The following is a 21,380-nucleotide window of genomic DNA, read 5'->3' on the forward strand; positions in this document are numbered from 1 at the left end:
GCCTGTGCAAACACATCGTCTGTGTTACGCAGCGTTCATAATACCCAGTAGCATGCATTTAATAATATATTGGGAAATCTTTGTCATTCTGCAAGTTTAGGCAATAAGCATCTCGTCTGAAGGAACCCACTGCAGGTGTAGGGCCATTTTGAAGGGTATTTACTTTCTCCTTAGCTGATTCTAGTGCCACGAGAATTTCACCTGCCTCCAGTGAACTGATGTTGCTCATAAGGAAGATGAAAGTGCCTACAAACCTATATATATATATATATATATATGTATTATATGTTATATATTATTATTATTATTATTACATATAGATACCAAAGCAAGGCAAAGATTACTGTTATCAGTTAGGAAATTGGTGCGAATATGGGTTATAGGACTTCCCCAGAGTCTTACAGCAGGTCATTGCCCGATCAGTCTGCCTCATTGGACCTGAGAGTGAAGTCATGTAATGAATATTAATGGTTTTGAAGAGCCTGGAGATTTTCTGGACAAAATAAACCTTCATGCTCCCATGCACCAGTCCCATAAGTTTGAAGTGGGGTTGCCAGGTGCTCTTCTGTGTTCTGGTTTTGTGTTTTTCTTGTTTGTTCGTTTGTTTTTTTTGTCAAAATCTAACTTTAGCATTCTCCCTCTAGCACAGACAGATTAAAAAAAAAAATCCTCTCTCAAAACCAGATCAAAATGTGAAGCTGTTCTCTTTTTTCACTACCGTGGTCCCAGACTCCTGTTGAAAAGAAAATAAATAGGGAAGGCCTCACACAAAGCCTGCGCGGGCACGAGCCTTCAGCTGAGATAGGAATGTTTGCCCGTGGTTCAGTGACACCAGCAGTAGGTCTGGGTAGGGATTTACAACGTATTTGGATAGCATAAGAAACTAAGTTTATCTAAACACTTTCTTACCTTATCACTGTGTTATCCAAACACTTTGTTAGTGAGACGGGGAGATTAGGATGTGTGTTAGCCCACCACTACTTAAATACATTTACACAGTTCCTGTGGGTTTAGGTTTAGGAACTTGTCTATAGATTTAACAGATGGAGTTGCACGAAGGGTATGGAAACTGCTAGCTCTTTCCCCTGATAATGCTCTTTAAAAGCTTTGGAAAAGAAGGCCTATCACCTGAAATGTCTTCCTCTCTTTTGACCTCTGTTTTGAACTCTCTTTATTATCCACCCTATTTTTTTTAATTTACTGTTGAGAAACACCATCTTTGGGGACTTCACACCACAGGATGGGGGCTATTCTTGGCTAGATCCGGACATAAGGTAGGCACATAAATAGTTCAGCTAAGGCCAGCGGAGCCTATATTCATACACTGGCGTGGTTTGACTGAGAAAAAAAAATGTGATGTTTAGAAGTGAACAGGAATGAGACCATAGTGCTGAAATTAGCAGCCAGACACTGGACAAAACAACCGAGCAATTACATGACCTGACCCACCGGCCAGGGGCTCCTGGTGCCCTCCAGCCCCCTGGGAGAGCAGAGGGAACGGGAGGGCCACGTCCCCTGAGACCTCCTCCGTGGTCAGCAGGCCCCGACTGCACGGCACGGGCAGATGTGGCAAGAGGGCACGGAGAGGTGGTGGCCGAGGAAGCTTGGCTATTCCTCAGGCTGCAGCCACAGACCACAGCAGTGGTAATTTCAGTGCATTTACGAACTGGTTAGTGGGCAGTCACAGCTATTTTGGGAGATCTGTAAGGCCAGGGTAAGCACGGGGTTATAGTGCGTGCGTTGTATGTCCCAGCCGTCTCCCTGTTGGTCCTGAGCCACCAGGCAGGGTTTCGTGCGTAACAGGCCCTGCTGGCGTTTTCTTTCAGGAATTTACCTGATCTTCTTTTGAACGCTTCCAACTTCTGGCAGCCGCAGCATCCTCTAGCAGTGACTTCCAGAGTTCAGCTATGCGTAATACGAAGGGATATTGAAGAGTAATTCTTCAGTTCTTCAACAGAAAGGAGCTCTGCTCATCTCAGACCTGCCCAAGATCAGTTCACTCAATGTTCCCTACTTCACTGTGAGGAAAGACCCCAGCAGTACCAAGGGGGGGCAGACCTTTATAAATAGCATAATGGTGTTTGTTGTTTTTCTCTCACTTACTTTTTCTACAAATTTTTAAATCCTCTTTGCTTTTTTGGTTCCTGCTGAACACTTGTATTGGATTTTCATAAACCTGTCCAAGATCTATTTCCTCGGTGATAAGAGCTCTGTTAAATCCCATCGTTGTGCACCGTGCATCGTGTACCTATAGGGTGGTTTTTCCCCAGTACATTTATCAACACTTAAAAGCTACAATTTTAATGCTTTCTCGATCAATATCATAAGAACCTTCAGTGTTTCCAGCCAATTTCTGTTTTCACTTCCAGGCTAATTCAGCATCATCTCTACATTTTCCATTTTGCCACCTCGCTACCCAGTCCCTTTAAGAAATAAATCCTGTATGGATGGTGGAGGACGTAGTTTCCCCTACTTGTCTCAGGGGCAGTCTGCTGGCTCCCTTGCACCACCGTGACAGTGGAATATTTATGGCCACCTTTGTTTCCTGTCATTATGCTACAAGTGGCCTTTTCCTTCTGTACCTGATGGCTGAGCTTGTTTATGACCTCTTGGTGGTGGGTCTTGGTGGAACCTTTTTGCAAAATCCAAAGCTGACGTAACAACCACACGATCCCTTTACAATCTCAACAGATTTCGGGCATGACTTACTGCTACAAAACATGCTGATTTTTCCCAGTATCTTCCAGCTCTCCCACCACAGACTACAGAATTTAGTTCCTTAAATTCCCCTGTGAAGCCCTTTTGGAAAATCATATTGCTACTTTCCACGTCTCTGTTGAGAGGTGATCCTAAGCCGTGGGCTAGACCTCAAAGGTGACCGGGCAGTCATTTTATATCCAGCCCTTCAGTTTATTGACCTGACATTCCTGAGCTCCTCTAAGGGAGTACTGATGTGAGGAATTGCCTCAGCTTTCTTGCTGTGACCCTCATCTCCTCATCTTTTTACGTGTGTCCTTATTGCTGTAAATAGCTTTGGTGGTGGATGGGGCGGTTGCCACTCTTTTCTCCTTGGCATCCCTTGCCCCCACGAACACATTCCTGTTGTGTGAAGCTTGCATATCATTTCTAATCCTCTGCTTGTATTGGAGCTGCCTTCGGTGGTTTGGCGAGGCCACGAATGCTTTTATAATCAGGAGGTATGTTTTATAGTGGGACTATCCCCTAAACATGTGGGTCTTAAAATGCAAATGTGTAATCCTCTGGTGCTGGAACCGGGGCGCTAGAGCTTGGGAAGAGGATGTAATGTACTATTCAGAAGCCTCTTTTCCTGATTTGAAGTTTATCAAGGCTGTCTGTAAGCCTGCCTTTCATGCATAAGGAACAGGCTTGCTTAGTGTTCATTTTTTAAAACCCGCTATCAGGCAGTTCGCATAGCAGCTGCCTTGCCTCCAAAACACTTCGGTATCAGGCTTTCCAATTAAGCAGCTCTCTGTTGCAATGCTCTGCCGTTATGAGCTCTTTCCATCCTTCTTCCCAGCGATGTTGAAATCTGGCCTGAACTATTTTCCTTTTGCCCCAGTCCAGTTGCTGGCAGCCCCCGTGTGCTGCAGAGCCCCGGGAAGGCGTCCGGAGCACTGCCGAGACCTCTGGCTGCAGGCTGGAGTAATCCCAGCGCGCAAACAAACGCCTGTATTCAAACATAAAACATTTTTTTAAAACATTCAGGCAGTGAAGTTCTGCTTTTAAATGTCTCGGTCACAGAGACAGGGTTCAAAACATGTGAGAGAAGAGAAACCCTCATCATAAACCCAGCTCTGGGCTCCCCACGTATGACTTTTTTCTCTTCCCAGGTTTGAGAAAGGAGGAATTGCCTGGTGTTAATGCCTTAGCTGCTGTGCAGGCATCTGTAAGTGCAGGCATAGGGAAGAATTTGTGTCGGATATTTGAGTTTTAGCCAAAGCCCAGCAAATGAAATATTCTCCTACCTGAAGCATTGTAGAAGGGAATTCAGAAATCAACAAGTTACCAGCGAATACTTGATTTTTTTTTTCTCTGTGACTTGAAAACCAGACCGTGCGGCTTCCTATAACTGCGTGTCATTAATGGGAATAACACCTGTGCCACTGCAGGGCTGGGAAGCGGTGTTGTTCTCATAGCACTCGTGCTTTCAAATGAGGAGAAGCCTTCACGCTGCCATTTAATTTTAGATGTGCTATAGCCAGATAAGTGTAACTAACAATAAAAGGGAAATGGGTCTCGGCAGCAAGATCAAGCGACTGATTACTGTGAGAACGGCAGGTTAAACCCAAGCCCGAGAAACTCCACGTGGTGTTGGACATCATGGACCTGTCTTGCAGTTCGTTAGGAGAGGTGCACTATAACGAGTGAGTAAGTGGTCCTGTCGTACGGTTGTGGGTATGAGGGGGAAAGTGTCGTTCATCTCAGTGAACCTCACTCCAGAGTCACCTCATGTCCACGTGAGCAATAATCTAAGGCCAGGTTGGAAACTGATACAGAAACCTGCACTGTCATTTTGCTCAGAAAAGCTGGGTGTAAGTCAGTTGTTCATTACCAGATGTGATTTAGTGTTTATAGGGCAGGCTGCGCTCCGCTCCATCCCATAAAAGCACCCCGCTCCCAGTGGAAGCAGATCTCAAGGGCCGCCTGCAATACTTTGGTTTATACGAGTAGTCCTGGGGCAGGTTTTCCTGCAAATTGTTTCTACCCTTTGCCATCACACCAAAGTCAATTTCAGTGAGAAAAAGAGGCAGAGAACCAAAAAAATTGATGAGCAGAAAGTCAAATGTTGCAGTTCCGCCTGTGAAAGCATACACAGAAGAGTACACGTCCCTGAGCTGTGCCATTTCTACTTAAATACAGTGCAGATTTCCGTAACGCTGTGCTGTATTCATAAGCCTTTAAGTAAAGCTTCCTGATCTTCCAGAACATCTCAGGATTCATCAAATTTGTGTTTATTCTGTTAGACATCTAGCAGTACCACGCAGTTATTATACCGTAGACCTAAAAGCAGACGTTCTGATTTAGCTAAGAACATTATTATTTTTTTTTTCTCTGAAGAAATCTCCATTCCCATGGATCAGCCGTGACACAGGAACTCGGGGATCAGTTTCCATCCCAGGGGCCTCGCTGTTGTGGCCGGCAGCAATTTCATGCGTGTGCTCCAGGTCCCCTCCAGCCTTGGTAGAGCGTGCGAGGTTGCTTTCATCTCTAAGTGCTTTTCGGAGAGGTGCATCAGCGTGAAGTTTGGTGTTGCTCTGCTAAGTATTCCAGCAGCAGTCTGTAAACTGAAACTGAAATATTAATTAGCTCTCTTATATAACTCTTAAGAGCTTATGCTTCTGTAGTCCTTTTCGTCCCAAAGATTGGTGGCCGGAGGTGTTTTCTCACGTGAATGATGTACTTGTGCATTTTTGAAAATAAACAGTGAGTGACAGGCCAGTCACCGAACAAGGAGACGGTCCTTTTAAATGAAACGAGGACTGCTTCTTTCCTCCGCCGTGCACAAACTGAAGCACGGGAGCTTTCAAATGGGCGCTGCGAGAGCAGCTAGCTCTTGTTGCTTCTTGTTTTATTTGACTACTATGCAAGTGCTGGACTGCAGCCAAAGAATTCAGCCCCAGAGGAGGCAGCGCGGTGCCTGCAGCAGCCCTGCAGCTCCGGCATCGGGGTTTTGACCCTCGTGTGTGGGAAGGAGGGGAAATTCGTCGCCCTGCTTCTAATTCTGCCCTTTGTGAGGGCTGAGAAGTGCTGCTCGGGGAGCTGGGAGGGCAGCTTGGAGGTGCCCCTTTACATGGGAGTGGGGCGCTAGGGCTGGTGCATTGCTCTCTAATACACCATGTAGCTGGGCTTGCTGAAGGCTCAGCCCTTGCTGCACTTGTTCCCCAGTCAGTACTGTACTTAGGCTCTTGCACGGGCTATTTTTTTTCCTTTGGTTTGCCTTTTGAAGCATTACATTTCTGTTAAACTGGTTGCGAGTCTCTAGGAGTACTGTAAGGAACAATGCGGAATCCCATTAGCTGAAAAAAAGTCCATGCATTTTCCAGGAGAAAAAAGAAATCCCTATGAAAATTTAAATAGTGCGCTATGAAATGTTAATAATCGCTTTTTCCACTAGCAATAGCATTTTATAAGTAGAATTAGATCAGAGGGCTGTAGATGAATCAAGTAAGAATTTCCCTGCATAGTGGCAAAGTCTCTTTGGATAAACACTGTGCATATCATTGACATTCAGGAGTCCCTGGGATATTTACTCTTCAAAAGACAGCAGAGGAGTGGCTGACAGGCTGACTTTCCCAGGGGTGCAGCGAGCTGGGTGGGAATGGTGAGCACCCTTCCCCTCGCCCCCCAGGCTCCCTCTGCTTGCCCCCGAGCAGCTCTCCTGCCTCTCTGCCCTGCACACGGCAGCGGGGACGAGATGGGCGATTCCCACTGCCAGCACGTGTCCTGTTTGGGATGCAGACCCACATCCCGACGTACAAGATGTTGTCTTGAGTTTGAAGTCATTCCCCCTGACTGCACAGCCACATCTGGAGCAAAAGACAGCAGATACAGGACTAGCAGGTGGCTGTGGATGGTAATAACAGGTCCTGGAGGCTTTCTGTCTAGGGCATTCATTTAAAATGTCTAGCACCCACAATTATATTTCCCAATGTTACTGCACGGCAAAAGCCCCATGCCAGTTAGGAACAAAATCCATAACGCGCAATGAGAGCAGATTGCATTGCAGCAAAACCCTGCCCTAAGTTTTTTGTTTGTTTGTTTGTTTGTTTTTGCACAGAGCAACGTTTTAATGAATAATTGGGAATGAAACAACTCTCCTCCCCCCTTCCCAATAGGGTGGGGGTGATGTTTGCCCTGGCAAGGTGCCTCTGCACCTTGTGGTGGCTCACGGGTTGCTCCAGCAGCTGCTGAGAACCGCCTGACTGCCTGCGGGCACGTCCCAGCCGTGCCACCCCAGGGCCCTGCCCTGTCTGGGCTGTACGAAGAAGGGATGCTGTGACTTCTTGTGGCCCTCACAGCAAGGCATGGACAGTGTGATCGCGGGTAGACCTGTGAAGTCCATCCCCAGGGCTGTGAAATGGCTTCCTGTGTGCTGGCGGTGCTCGTTTCAGACACCATCTCCATCACACGGCACCCTGGCAAGATCCCTGCCCCGTTACAAATCGGCTCAGGCTAGGTGTGTACTGAGCCAAGATGCTGGTATTTTGAAATGTAATGGAAAATTAATCAACAGGCATACTAGTAGGGCATTTTCAGTCTTACTGTGTATATTTTTACGCAGATTGGCTCCCTGTATGTTGATAAAAATTGCAATGCTCTGCTTATATTCGATTAACTAAAGAAATGTCATGTTTTGCAAACTCGGAGGTTGATATGTAAGACTGAATAAAAAACAGATGCCCCTCTGTCTGTTCAAAACCAAAAGACATTACACTGAGGAACTAGAAGAAGCGAGCCTCTCTCACTCTTTTTCCCTTCTTCCCCACTGTAGCTGGTTCTCAATAACACTGATATTGCAAATTTTGGGTTTGTTTACTGACACTGAGTGCCTGCTGCTAAGGGTTTCCTGTTGTTTTGGTGAGTTTTGTTGCGTTTTTTTTTTGTTTTTTTCATCGGAAGGGCTTCATTTGTTCCAGTGCTCGTTGTACCGTGTGGTTTTGGGGACTCAGACAGCCCAGCCCTAAACTGACTTTCCCTTGGCAAACACTGGTATGATTTTTAGAAAAGGAGCGAGGGCATCATCTCAGGAGATGACTCGACAGCTGCGTGGCGTGGAGGAGGAAAAGGTTTTCCCCAGCCATGCGTAACAAGGAGCTTTGCAGGCTAAAATAGGTATTTCCAGATGCCTGGAGTCTTTCTTAATTTGTTTTCCGAAGCTGCCCCGTGCAGCTCTCCCGTGCTTCGTAAGTGCAGAAGCACGTCGTAGCCTGCGGGACGGCGCGGGGCTGCGAGCGCTGGGCTGACTTTCTGTCCCTCTCCAGCACGCCGCACTTCCACGGGCTGCTCTCGGAGCGATTGGCCCTTGCAGATCATGTGGGAGAAGCAGGAATCCTGAGTTGTAGCTTTTGGCACTCCTTTTTCTTTTAAAGCGCTTGCTCTTTTCAGCTCCCTAGGGCTTGTTGCCTCCCTCCTTTCATTACCCTGATTATAATCTGGAGTAGCCACACGGGAGACCGAAGGAGGGATTTTAAGGAGCAGAGATGTTTAAGCAGGTGCCCAGGACATCAGGCACAGGCTGTTACTATCTCAACTCGGTGTCACCTGAGGGCCAGGAGATGTACTTGCGATTTGACCAGACGGCGAGGCGCCCTCCCTACAGGACGAGCAGGATTCTCGCACGTCACCAGCTCCTGACGAAGATTCAGCAAGGTGAGTGTCTGGCAGGAGCCCTCCCTAGCCGGCTGCCGTGGCAGGTCCCCGCTTTCGTAATCGAAGATGTTTTCATCCCTCAAATCCCAGCCCCTTTTCCTCCCTGTTCTGAACTAATCCGGCTCGGGTCGGAGTTTGGAACACTCATTCATAACTCGCTCTTTCTGCACATTGCACCTATGCACATAGGCAGGGAGAACCGAGAGACAAATGCTAGTGCCTGTTTAGCTATTTAACTATATAATCTTTTAATCATAAACTATGCAGGAGTTTTAGTGCTGAAGTTCGTCTTTTCCGACCAGCACAGCAGTTACTGGCACCGGTACCTCTGCTCCGAGTGCTGCAGGTAAAAGCTGTCTGTAATGCACAGAGAACAAATAGGTGATCAGCCAGGTAAAAACAAAGCACGAGTCCAGGGCGGCTGGAAGCAGGCAGCTGGGCTAACCCTCTCTGGAAACAAGCATGTGTAGCTGTCAGAGTGTTAGGAAACTTGTCACATGTCCCTAAGAATAATGGCTGACTTGGCTTTTTCTGATTGCTTGTGCATTTATCTAGGCAGTCACTGCAGACGTATTGATTTTCTCGGAGTGTCTACAGTGCTGAAGCTAAATGCAGATTGGCCTCAAGACAAATCCTTTGGCCTGTACATGCAATTGAAATTATCTTCAGAATGTTTAAAGCAAGTATAAAAAATAAAAGCCAACTGAGCTAGTTTTTTTCCAGATTAAAAAACAAATCAGTGCATAGTAGCATCCTGTTCGAAGAATGCCAGTTTCCCAGATAGAAGTGGTCCAGCATACAGAAAAGAATATGCCACATATTTGCCATCAAAAAAATAAAATCCCGAAGATAATTTCTCAGTCACTTTCTTGTCAGTTTACAAAAAGGTCTTTGATTCTGGTAACTAGGGACAGTCACAGAGTTAACATCATTCACTGTCTGTACCTAGAAAATATTAAATAAATTGGTGTGGGCTTCTGAACAGCAGCAGTTAAGCAGAGTGGCTATTCCTGTGTGTTGCTTTCAAGTAATATTCTGTGTATCTGTGGCTGTCAAACTCTCACAGAAGTACAGGGACGTAGTGATGAAACCTTTATTGTGTTTATAAAGAAAACAATACTTACTTCTTTGGCCAGCTTTTAAAAAAGATGAAGGAGATAGTTTCTGTGGCAATTAGGAAAACGCAGTTGTTTGCAGCGCGATCTCAGGAACTGGTCCTGTGTGAAGGATACTGGTCCTCACTGCAGCTCTGATTTCAGGAAGGATATTATGTCATGCTGTGTACCCAGTGTACAGCTGGGGCTGAATGGAAAGGAAGGGTAATTCATTTCTCCTCAGATTTATTTGGAAGTGTTTTAGGTACAGTGTTAGAGCCAACTTCATTTTCAAGCAGCAGCTACTGATGAAATTGTTCGACGCGCCTCCTTTGCCTGTCGTGTGCTGCACAGCTTTCCCTCCTGGACCTTGTACGTCGTGGGCTGCGCAGCAGTTGTTCCACCGTGCAGATCTTCCCAGAAGCTGTGACCGATGTGAAAGGCTGCAGCTGAGATGGCAGTTAAAGTATGACATACACATACTCTGAAAATCAGGTCATTTAAAGCAGTTTTGGTTACATCACGCTATGGCAGAGATACTGGAATCCTGTAGTTAGCATTGGAAATGAAGGCAATAACTACTGCCATGGCTCGAGAGGCTGGGACAGATGGGAATTTCTGCGTTGTAACTTTTCTGTCTGCAGTTTGTTGCATGGATGCTCAGTATGTGGTTAGTCTGCTGCTCTGCCACAGCTTTCCATTACGTCCTGTACCAGGCTGTAGGAAATAATACTCGGATAGTGCCTTGATGATATGATATATGTTGCAGTTCAGCATGTACCAACATGACACAAAAGAAATTTACGTATTTTGGCTTGCTAAGAATACACTTCTTTTATTGATAGAAAGCTGGGGACAGAGTCCACTGTTGGTTATGTGTCAGTTCATTAGCAATAATGATACTGAATGTGCAAGCAGGTGCTGATGTGCGTGTTATGTGCCTGTATGTAGGAACATACAGGCCTAATAGAAAATCATAGGTGAGATATACATTTTTCCTGAAGTGCCCCAAGTAATGAATAACAAATTCAAAATAAATACCTGTGTTAGCAATACAAAAAAATAAATAAATAAAACAAATCTAAGTCCAGCTAGTATAACTCAACCCAAAACTTCCCATTTACACTCTGGATGAAATCCTAGATCCGCCCAAGGCACTGACACGACCTTCATGAGGCTTCCCTGGGCCAGCAGGTCAACCCTCTGTGGCTGCCACCAGGCCAGGGCAGGTGGGATTCATGTCGCATGCAGTGATGCCATCATTCATAAGTAAATGGAAGTGCTGTGATGTAGGCAGAGAGAGGACTTCAACATGGACTGAGGTATCAGCCTGTCCCTTCGGAGATCAGTGAGTTTTGAGTGAGTTGGTAATAGAATGCCACAGAGCAACTTACCAAGAATATATTGAAAACTAAATCAGGAGATGCAAAATGAAAAGCAAACCCAGCTTTCGGTGTCCCCATTCAGTAAAGCGTGTGTAAATCATTCTTCAGTCTCCCTGCTTTCATATATCACTGGTCCACACACTTTTAAGGCAAGAAGAAGCCATTAAGAGAATGTATTTGAACCCCACTACCCTTGTTCTTGCGTTAGCACCTCCCCAGTCTGGTCACTGCTTGAACTAGAGCATATGTTTAGAAAAACATCCAGTCTTCATTTTAACATCACTGGAATGATGAGTCTTGCATGGTTAATTGCTTTGCTGGAAGGAGAGCTGCCACATGTTTAAGTGCTAAGCTGCCTTGGGGCTTGTTTGAATACCTGCTCTCTGCTTCTTGTGCGGATATTTTTCGGTTACTACATTTCAAACCGGAGGCAGCCACAATAGTAAACACCGAAGTTCTTACAACAGGGATAATTTTCCTTAGTGAAAGGAGTGATTTACTAAGCAATGTATAGAGCACTCACAGTTTCCATCCTGGGATCTGAACCTGCTTCACTAATGCAGAGTAATACCAAGTGTTGCATGCACTTCTAGCTTTTCTGTCAGAAGTGGCATATACTATCCTAAACGATGCTGAATTACTCCATCATATCGTGCAATATAGTTTTTCTTCCTCCTTTAAAAACACTTGTGCCGAAGAAGCTTTCCTTTTATTTTCCTTTGGTGTTAGTTAAAAATAAACAAAATGAATCATGATAGGAATTATGTTATTTAATCATTTCTAAAAAGAAAACCACCATAAGGGAAATGAAACGAACTAGACTGTTACTTTAATCAGATCATACTTTGAAAGTCCTAAATATTTGGTTTGTGTTCACACCAACTCCTTGAGGCAGAATTATGTGGTGGCCTGTGAATGTGAGCAGCAATTATCTGTCTTATATTAAATAGGTATTTTCAAAATGTGATCTTTTGATGATTCCCTTTCCCCCCCTAAGCCCGTTAGTTTCCATGCTGAAGGGGACACATGCCTCAGCGTAAAGGAACAGGGTGTAGCACGTTTGGTCTGAGGTATTTATTCAAACAGTGTAGGCAGTAACTGTATGAGAATTCATTAATGATTACTCATGTGCTCTTTAAATAAATAAGGTGGTGACTTTCAAGAATTTATATTACGTGAGTCACAAAGTTGTTATTTCTTTCAGAGTACATGGCTAAATACAGGATAGAACAGAAAAATATAAAAAGTAGTTGTAGGTGAAAAGCAATGAAGAATTAGGGCCATACTCTGAAAATTTTAAATTGAAAGCAGTGGTTGTGCAGCCCAAGTAGAGCATAAGTCACGGTGAACGGAGCCACATTCTTCCCCAGCACAGCTAGGCATCGCTGGTAAAGAAAGGTGTCCACGTTTATCTTCATAAAAATTTGATTTTTAGACTGCACTTTCAGTAAGAAAATAATATGAAGAAAAAATGAGGTGAATTCCTGTTCTTAGTGAGTAAATTCCTGACCACAGTGAGTAATGCTCTGTGATTTGCCTCAGTTCATGTCCACGGGCAAGAGCTGTTTAAGAGGATCTTTTGACGGAACAATCTCAAAGCGTGTTACAACTTTTCGAGGCAAACTCTCCATTCAACATTCAGTAGATGTTTTATACTCTTGTATGTTGTAAGTTCAGTTTTGAACTTCTGCGAGTACTGTTATTGTACGTCACCTGCCTGGTTTGAGTGAGTGTTAGAGATACAAACAAATGCATTTTTCTGTCTATATTCTTCACTCTGGAACTAGTTCATTGTGTTTAATTCTTGTCTTTTCTAAGCATGAGTAGCTTCCAGTTTGCGGAAGGTGTTACAGAGGGATGTGAGTGACGTGTGCTTTAGGTGACTTTAAATCTCACCTGTCAACGTAAATCAAACCAAATAGCAGCAATAGACAGCTGTAATATACTGCCATACAGTGCTCAAAAGGAGAACCTGGAAATCATGTAAGTGAAAATGTTGCAGTCATAGTCTGCATTTAACAAAAGCTGGATCTCATTCTGGGTATGTGTACCAGAGAACCTGTAGAGAGTAGAGAGAACCTGTCCATCACTGGAGATTGGAAGCAGGATATGATTGTATAATTAAAGACTATGGTTTTGTTCAAAGACACAAAGAGGCCAAAATATAGTTGTTCAGGCAAACTGGACTATAGCTTTCCCCGCATTCTGGATGCTGGCCACTTTACCTATACATCTTTTAACCTAATTGTCTGAACCCAAGAAAGCAAAAGATTAGCCTACAAGACTCAACGTGATGATGATGATGACCTGTGATAGTGACCTCCAGCCTCTTGAGCTTGTGGGCTAACTAGCAGCAGTAGCTGTTTGTAGTTTTTCTCTGTGAACAGTTCATTAGAGGTGCAGCAAGACCCAGCAGAAGGCAGGAGGGGATGTTTCTGGGGCTGGGGTGGCCTGAGCTACCAGGGTAAGGATCCTCAGCTGCAGAGCTGCATTGCAGACCTCGGCTGGGGCATGGCCCGTCACTCTCTCCAGTCAGACAAGTGTGTGGGGTGGGCACGAGCTCACAGCACATGCAATATTTGGGTCAGTGGAACAACATCAAGTCTTGACGAAGTCTGTGAAAACTTTATTTTTTTCTTTTTTTACAGTATGTGAAAGTCCATTAAAAACAGAGGCCCTCCATTGCATGAAGCTTCTTCACCATTAGATTTCCTTCCTTACATGCTCTCTTTCCTCAAGTTCTCATCCCAAAATGTGAGGAAACTAGAGTTTTTCAATGAAGTTGTAGGATTTCTTTAGAAATATTTTTTTTTCTCTAAACTAGTACTCTGAAATGGTTGGAGTATTTGTGCTGCCACTTTTGCACAAAAATGTAAACTTCCTGAGGTGTATTTATAAAGTCAAAGTACCCTGAGGTGTATTTATAAAAATACATACATAAATAGTAGTGACGAAGATTGCAGTCCAGCTAATTGAAGTTTTGCAAGGTTTTACTTCATAGAAAACAGGACATTTGAAAAGGAAAGACAGCGAAACCTTCCCTGGAGCCACCACCTGGTGAATAGGTTCAAAATTGTCAAGTAATACCAAAGTTAGGACAGATTGAAAGCTCATGCACTTACTTGCTGAGGCAGAAACAATCAGCTTAATGCACCAATTACTGGCTAAAATCCTGTGGCCTGTGGGATACAGGCAAACAGACTAAGCTATGATAATGGTTCCTTCTGGCCTTGCCCAGCTGGATAGCAGCTCTGCAAAAAAGGACCTGGGGTCCTAAGTTGAGCAGCAGCCAGCAATGTGCTCTGGCCACAAAGAAGGCTAACACTGTCCTGGGCTGCATTAGGCAAAGTGTGCCAGCGGGCTGAGGGAGGTGATCCTTCCCTGCTGCTCAACTCTGGTGAGGCTGCACCTGGAGTGCTGGGTCCTGTTCTGGGCCCTGCAGTACCGGAGGGGCCTGGGCACACTGGAGAGAGTCCACAGGAGGGCCACCAAGATAGTGAAGGGACTGAAGCACCTCTCCTATGAGGAGGGACTGAGAGAGCTGGAGCTGCTCAGCCTGAAGAAGAGGAGGCTCAGGGGGATCTCATCCGTGTCCCTAAATCCCTGAAGGGAGGGTGCAGAGAGGACGGAGCCAGGCTCTGCTCAGCGGTGCCCAGTGCCAGGGCAGGAGGCCATGGGCACAGCCGGGCACCCAGGAGGCTCCCTCTGAGCCCCAGGCAGCACTTCTGTGCTGGGCGGGTGACAGAGCCCTGGCACAGGCTGCCCAGAGAGGCTGTGGGGTCTCCTCCTTGGGGATCTCCAGAAGCCGCCTGGACGTGGTCCTGGGCAGCCTGCTCTGGGTGTCCCTGCTTGGGCAGGGGTGGCACCAGGGGCCTCCAGGGGGCCCTGCCAGCCTCAGCCAGCCTGTAGCTCTGTAGGATGCAACACCACAGCCATGGAGTAGCCAGGCTAGCTGTGCTGACACAGGCAGTTTAAACAGAGAAGGAAATCTTGGCTTGTCTTTTGAGTTGGGGGACTTTTGCTCTTGATTTCACTGAAAGCCGGATTTCAGCCAAGGTGAAATCTAACTTGAGACATTTTTGTTTTCAAAATTGCTGGTGGTGAAACGAGCAGCTGTAATTGTGCTGTCTGTCTCCTGTATTGATCACTGAGGAGATTTTTAATTTTCAAATTAACCCTGTTGTGTAATTAGAGGTATTAATGTTACAAGACATTTAATCCATTAAGTGCAAGATGTATGCTCAATAAATGAAACACCAATGTATTAATAATTGGGGTATTTTGTTAGTTTAAATTTAGAATTGATAAGTCACTGGGGTATATAAAATGCTACATAACAGAAGTAAAATACAAATTACTTGCAAAAATAGATTAATTAAGAGAACCTGAATATAGCACTTTTGTTACTGGGATGCTCTTATGTCTGTATTTATACATAAATCCCTGAAAATACAGAGCACTGTAAGTGTTAACTTAAAAAATCAGCATTTTTAAGTTCCAGACAGATAACTATTTTCCTCTCTAGGTAATAGATATTAATGGGCTTTTTTGTTTTCGTTTGGCTCAAATGCTAATACCATGAAGTCGTCGATAGTATCTGAGCCATAGACATTGTTTTTATCTTGTATCATACAATATTCTTAGACTTTTAGTTGCACCTAAACAATTATATGAGCTGTTTCCTATAGGACATACTGTTTATTTAGATTAGAGCCTAAGCCACTAATTGGAGGGATTAAAAAACCATCTCCCTTGTAGTTCGGTTTTAAACGATTGTCCGTAGTTGGGTTTGTTCCACTTTATAATAGCTGCTTTATTTATTTAAGGGCAGAATACTGAGTTATATGGCCTGTGGGCCCGATCCAGTGTATGCTAGTTGTGTCATTTCTTCTTTATTCTTATTAAACAGGTATTTGAATGTGGGCAAGTCAGTAAACCCTCATCTTCGTGACTCGTAAAATTCTCGTGTGTACGCTTTTGCTTAAAAACCTCTTTTGAGTTTCCCGTCTGGGATTCGGTTTACCAGGTCAGCTGAGCTTACCAGAGCAAACCATCACACCGCTGACTGCACACCATCCCATACCAGTGGGACAGGAGGGCTGGAGCACCTTGAGCTGCAGTATTTAGAAACTAAGGGAGAGCAGCCGGCATGATTCAGGGAACTTGGGAGCCTTGTGGCTTAGCTGAAAAGCATGTGCGTGACTCAGGCTGGAAACATGTTGTGGCTTTTCGCCTCTGATCTATAACTGGGCTGAGGAGGTTAATTCTACTGGGAGAAGAAAATCACTCTGTAACACGTCAGATTACGGGGGGGGGGGTTGACTAACATCCAACCACAGACGAACACAAGTTTTTGTCTTTGTGATAAGTTAGGTGAACTCAGAGACATAACTTAGTTTAAAATATGGGCTGTGCAGTATGTCTTAAGTAAATACCATCTGCCAAGCGTGCAAGCTGCCTTGCTGGAGCATACCAGGCATTTTGCTTTCCACTCAAAGTGCTTTGCCAAAGAAGGACTCAGCTCTGTAATGTACTCAGATGAATCTTTGTCTGCACTAAAGGAGCAAAATAATAAATCCTAATAATGTCAACCGGTATTGTTTTAATGAGCTAGATATTACAGGCCTTTGGCAATAATAGTGCTCTCTTTTAATGGGATTGTGGCTGGAGGAAGGTCTGTTTGTATGAGCAAAGGTTGCAGGATTTGGAAGCAAAATCTGTATATATTTGTTGTATCTCTCATTCAGTCCTAACAGCCTAAAGGGTATCTGACTTTTTTATCCTCAGTGTGTCACTGTTGTTTCTCATGGTTTGTTTGTTTTATCAGTTGTGCCATGCATATTTCTAAATCTGTCATTTGAGTGGTTGAGGAGTACAGGAAAAAAAGAATAAGTAAATGTGGGATCCCCGTACTTAATTCTTGCTCTTACTCTCTACTACCCCCCAACCAGCATTCCACTCCCAAATCTGCCATTTTTGGGGTGAGATTTCTCAGTTTCCTTCTTGAAATCACATTTGCAGGAAAATACTACACCCTCTCATAAAGGAAAGACATTTCCCTGAAGGCTACAGCACAGCTTTTACTGTCAAATATGTCTGAAAGGTAGGATGATAGCACAGGTTTTGTTCATCTACCACTTCTGTACAAGGGAGCTGCTGGTTCTGCAGCCCCCCAGCACACGTTGTGCCCTGTGTTTTTTTCTCCAGATCTGCTGTCCCCTTCCTTACTACCTGCATCCTTTCAGCCAATATTTCAGTGTGGTTTATCCATGTTGTCCACAAGCTCCTGGCCAGACTGCCTGGCTCTGTTTTGGCCACCTCCAGCTAGCTCAACATGAAGCATGCTTATTGGAGAGAGGACAGGTCTCAGATAGCATGGGCATGAGCCGGGTGATGCTGCTTGACCAAAAAATCAGGAATTGGTCTGTCTTTCATTTAGTGGTATAAAGGTAACCGCTCTTTCCACTGCTGCAGAAGATGCAAAAAGAGGAGAAACCTTGCTCCACAGGTCTAAAAAATCTGAACATTGAAGTTTAAACCAAGAATAGTAAATACTTCTTGCTCTAATATAATTTTTAATGTTTGAAGTTTCTGAAGAAAGCTTGCAAAAGTAAATGTCTTATCATGAACCTTTCCATTCCTGCATAAATGCATAAGTAAATTCTGTTAAAAAGCCAACTAATTGTCTTATTATTTCAGACCATGCAGCAGACCATTCGTATTAACTGTCCACAACTCAGATCTTCTTCTTTTGAAATCAATATCCATAATTCATATAAAATCAGAACCTGATGAGCAAAGACCACTCCAAATAATGAGATCATATTGCTTGTCATCGTCTAGCATCCTTTCAAAGGATGTGAGATATGAGAAGGGACCAAAGACTTAGGAAGACTATACATTTGAGATGGGAGAAGCGTCTCTGTGAATAGTCAGATCACACAAGTGTAGCATTCATGGAGCTTGTGTGAGAGGCACAGCCCTTTTGCATCCTTTTTATGTCAAGAAAGGGCAGGATGATTATTTTTTTCTAGTCTTAAACTGGTATGGGAGTAGGAATGTGGACAGGACAAGGCTCATATAGCAGCACAATGTGGCTTTTTCATAATATATTTGGCAAACTTGAATGTTCTCTGGGATGAATTTGAGTTTTGTTTTGTGCCTTTAATTGCATCTGATGGCAGCAGCTGAATATCTAATCATTTTATAACTTCAAAGATAATGGCTTTCTCTTCCTGCAAATATTTATATGAGGGGGATAATGTAAAATCCAAAAGTTAATGCTTGGCACAGATGAGGAGACAGTAAGTCCTTGGCTTTTAACTTTCTCCTTTTTGTTTTAATTTTTACAGTTATATTTATATGTTTTTCTGATGACTTTTTAAAACTGCCATTCTGTCAGCTTCACTTCATTAAGAGTGGCAGTCTGCCTAAGCTTTCTCCAAAGTTAAAAGGACTTTATTTTCCTTTAAATTCAGCAAGCATTCATTGGAGTATATCTGGTTTAAAAGTCCCTTCAAAATTAACAGGCTGAGATATTCAGAATATGTAGTCCAAAACCACTTTATCACTCAAACTGCTGATTCTGCATTAAAATCAGATACCCCTTGCCAAAACTGGAGCCACTGCAGCAAAAGCTGCATTTCATACCACTGCCTGAGCAACGTGTCCTGGATTGAATAATGGTGGTGGTGATACGCAGCCTGTGGTGCAACCTTTCTTCATTCAGTGTCTCACCTTGAAAGCAAGAACTGGCCGTTGTGCTCAGCTGTTGTTTGACTTCAGGCTTTCATTCACCTATTTCAGGCCATTTCAGTTCAGAGTCCTGCCTTGGTCCATGCAGAGATCCACAGGAGGCAGCGGGGTGCCTTTGCGCGCACACAGCACACGCGGGACACAGGGTTTCATCTGTTCAGACCAAGAATGGTCTATTCATGGGGAGCGCCAATTTTGAAGGAAGAGATTTCCTGTGACATTTTAAATCTCTTTTATGTTGAACTATTTTTTGACATTGCTGCTGCCAGTCGTGTCCAAAGCTTTGTGCCTTTGAGTTTCAGCTGAACTGCATAATAGGCATTTTAACTCACTGACACATAATGGCAGTGTTATTTGCTAAGTCTTATTATTTCAAATGGTCCCTTAAGTTTTGATCAATTTATTAGTTCTTGTCATCTGAAGTTTTAGAGGAAACAACTTTAACAGCTGCAGTTGTTTTTTCTTTGTAATTCTTGTTTTCCCTAATATCAGGTCATTAAAGTCTGTTTTATTATGGAATCATCGGATGGTTTGGGTTGGAAGGGAGCTTAAAGCCCACCCAGTTCGAACTCCCTGCCGTAGGCAGGGACACCTCCCACCAGAGCAGGTTGCCCAAAGCCCCATCCAGCCTGGCCTTGAACACCTCCAGGGATGGGGCATCCACAGCTCCTCTGGGCAGCCTGTGCCGGGGCCTCACCACCCTCTGAGGGAAGAATTTCTTCCTAATGTCTAATCTAAATCTACCCTCTTTTAGTTTATAGCTGTTATCACTCCACTCCCTGACAGAGTCCCTCCCCAGCTTTGCTGTAGGCCCCCTTTAGGTAATGGCAGGCCGCTGTAAGGTCTCCTTGGGGCCTTCTCTTCTCCAGACTGAACAGCCCCAACTCCCTCATCCTGTCTTCACAGGAGAGGTGCTCTAGTCCTCTATAATCAATTTTGTAGCCCTTTTATTGCCTTGATCCATATTTCAATATGGATCCATATTTCAAACTGTCTTCTGGCTTCTGATATCCACTCGTTTATCTGGGTGAGAACTGGACTACCGCTGAGGGAAGCTTAGTACCTTTTCTGTTATTTGGGTTATATTTTCAGTCTGACAGTGCAAACCTCTCAGCACTTCAGGTGCTCAGGGAAAGCCAGCAGCCCTCAGAGCTGCCTGGGATGGGCCAGGTATGTTCCTGTTAGCTGAATTGCACACCAGTACCTCCCACAGCCACTACCTCAGGAGCTACTCCAGGCACGTGGGGTGACCTAGAGCCCAGCGCTGTCCCACAACCCACCCGTGGCTCTGTCACGGCTTGCCGGGTGATGGAGCTCAGGTTCATGGACATGAAACTTGAACTACCAGCAGTGGACACATGCCTCGTATGAGAGCAGGGTGAGGTCATGTAGGCTTGTTGGACTGTGGTGTAGAAGCTGAGCAGCCAGAGTTTGTCTGTTTTTATCTATCTATCTATCTATCTATCTATTTTTGAATAGACATTTGTGTAGTTATTTGTATAATTTTATAAGCCTGAAAATTAGATTTCTGAGGGCATTAGGCACTTCAAGGATTTAAATAGTTCACTCTTGTTGGAAGTTACTTACCCAGAACTTTCTCCTCCACCCTGAGCGCAGGGTATGCTGCTCCGTACCAGACCAAGTAATATTGTTAAGGATGTGAAACAAATACAATTCTGTAGTCATTTGGTTGATTTATATAGAAGTTAGTATTTCAAAAAGTATGGAAATCATTAATTTGCTATGTGAATAAGTCTGTTCTACAACAGATTAAGCGTAGCCAGATATAACTCAGGAGTAGGACTGAGACCAGTTCTCTGGCCAGCATGATGGGCACTGCATTTTGCCCCATGCAACTATAATTTCACACTTCTGCTCTGCTTTTTTCTGACAGTACTCGTTTCTGGCACTGGAGGTGCTGCCTCTAGAAAGCTTCCTTCATTAAGACTTACAGCCTCCGGTTAGGACCACTGGCCAGGATTGCTCACGGCATGTTTGTCTGGATTGGCTCTACAAAAAGCAGCCTGCAAAATGGGAGATATGGAAAAAAGAGTGTATAGTACTTTATCATAGCCCTGATAATAATTTGGGAAAGTTTTCTGTATCTTTGGCAATAATGTATTTTGGACTAATTATGCCCTGACATCAGAGTCTTTTTATTCAAACGAGTTATTTTTTTCGTAACTAAGCACACACAAGATATTTGAGAAACCGTTCACTTGACTTGAACCAAATAATTATGTGCTTATCAGAAATTACTCAGACATTTGAAAATGCATTGTTCCAGAACATCATGTTTTGGACCACTTCTGTACAACACTTCGGTTAAGAAAAATACTGCATTGCTCTTGGACTCTAATTAGGCAAAGGACCTACGGTTTGCCTGATGACATCAGGGAAGACAAGGTGGTCTTCATCAGTCATTGTTTATGAGGTTCCACAAGAACTGGAGGATAACTGTAGTCTAAAATCCTGGAAACATCCCATCTTAAGGCTTTAATGAGGACCAATGGAAAACTACTGACATAAAGAGAGACTGTAGCTTTTAAAATACAAGCTGAATACAGATCATACAGAATTTTAAGGGTGAGGATGCAAATAGTTCCATGTCTATGTTTTATTGTTCAGGCAAATGGTTGTTATTACAATGCTTTCCTCCTCCTGAACATCTTAACAGGTTTTTATCCAAGCTATTGCCATATAGATTGTTTTGCAGAAAATGCATGAAAAAAATGAAAACATAGAATAATTCTCT

General features: G+C 44.1%; 1 protein-coding gene across 5 annotated transcripts in view; it reads left to right on the top strand.

Moving 5' to 3' along the window:
* STARD13 (StAR related lipid transfer domain containing 13) overlaps nucleotides 1-21,380 on the top strand; it is a 296,363-nt gene that overhangs the window by 163,596 nt on the left and 111,387 nt on the right. The window contains exon 1 of one of the 5 annotated variants that reach the window (XM_040543785.1): nucleotides 7,576-8,391. The exons of the other annotated variants lie outside the window; for them this stretch is intronic. Within the exon in view, the coding sequence (XP_040399719.1) occupies nucleotides 8,223-8,391 (169 nt within the window). The 5' untranslated portion in view covers nucleotides 7,576-8,222. Of the gene's footprint in view, nucleotides 1-7,575; nucleotides 8,392-21,380 lie in introns of those variants that run through there. 5 annotated transcript variants of the gene reach the window in all.

The sequence above is a fragment of the Cygnus olor genome, chromosome 1 (assembly GCF_009769625.2).
Source record: "Cygnus olor isolate bCygOlo1 chromosome 1, bCygOlo1.pri.v2, whole genome shotgun sequence".
Lineage (NCBI taxonomy): Eukaryota > Metazoa > Chordata > Aves > Anseriformes > Anatidae > Cygnus > Cygnus olor.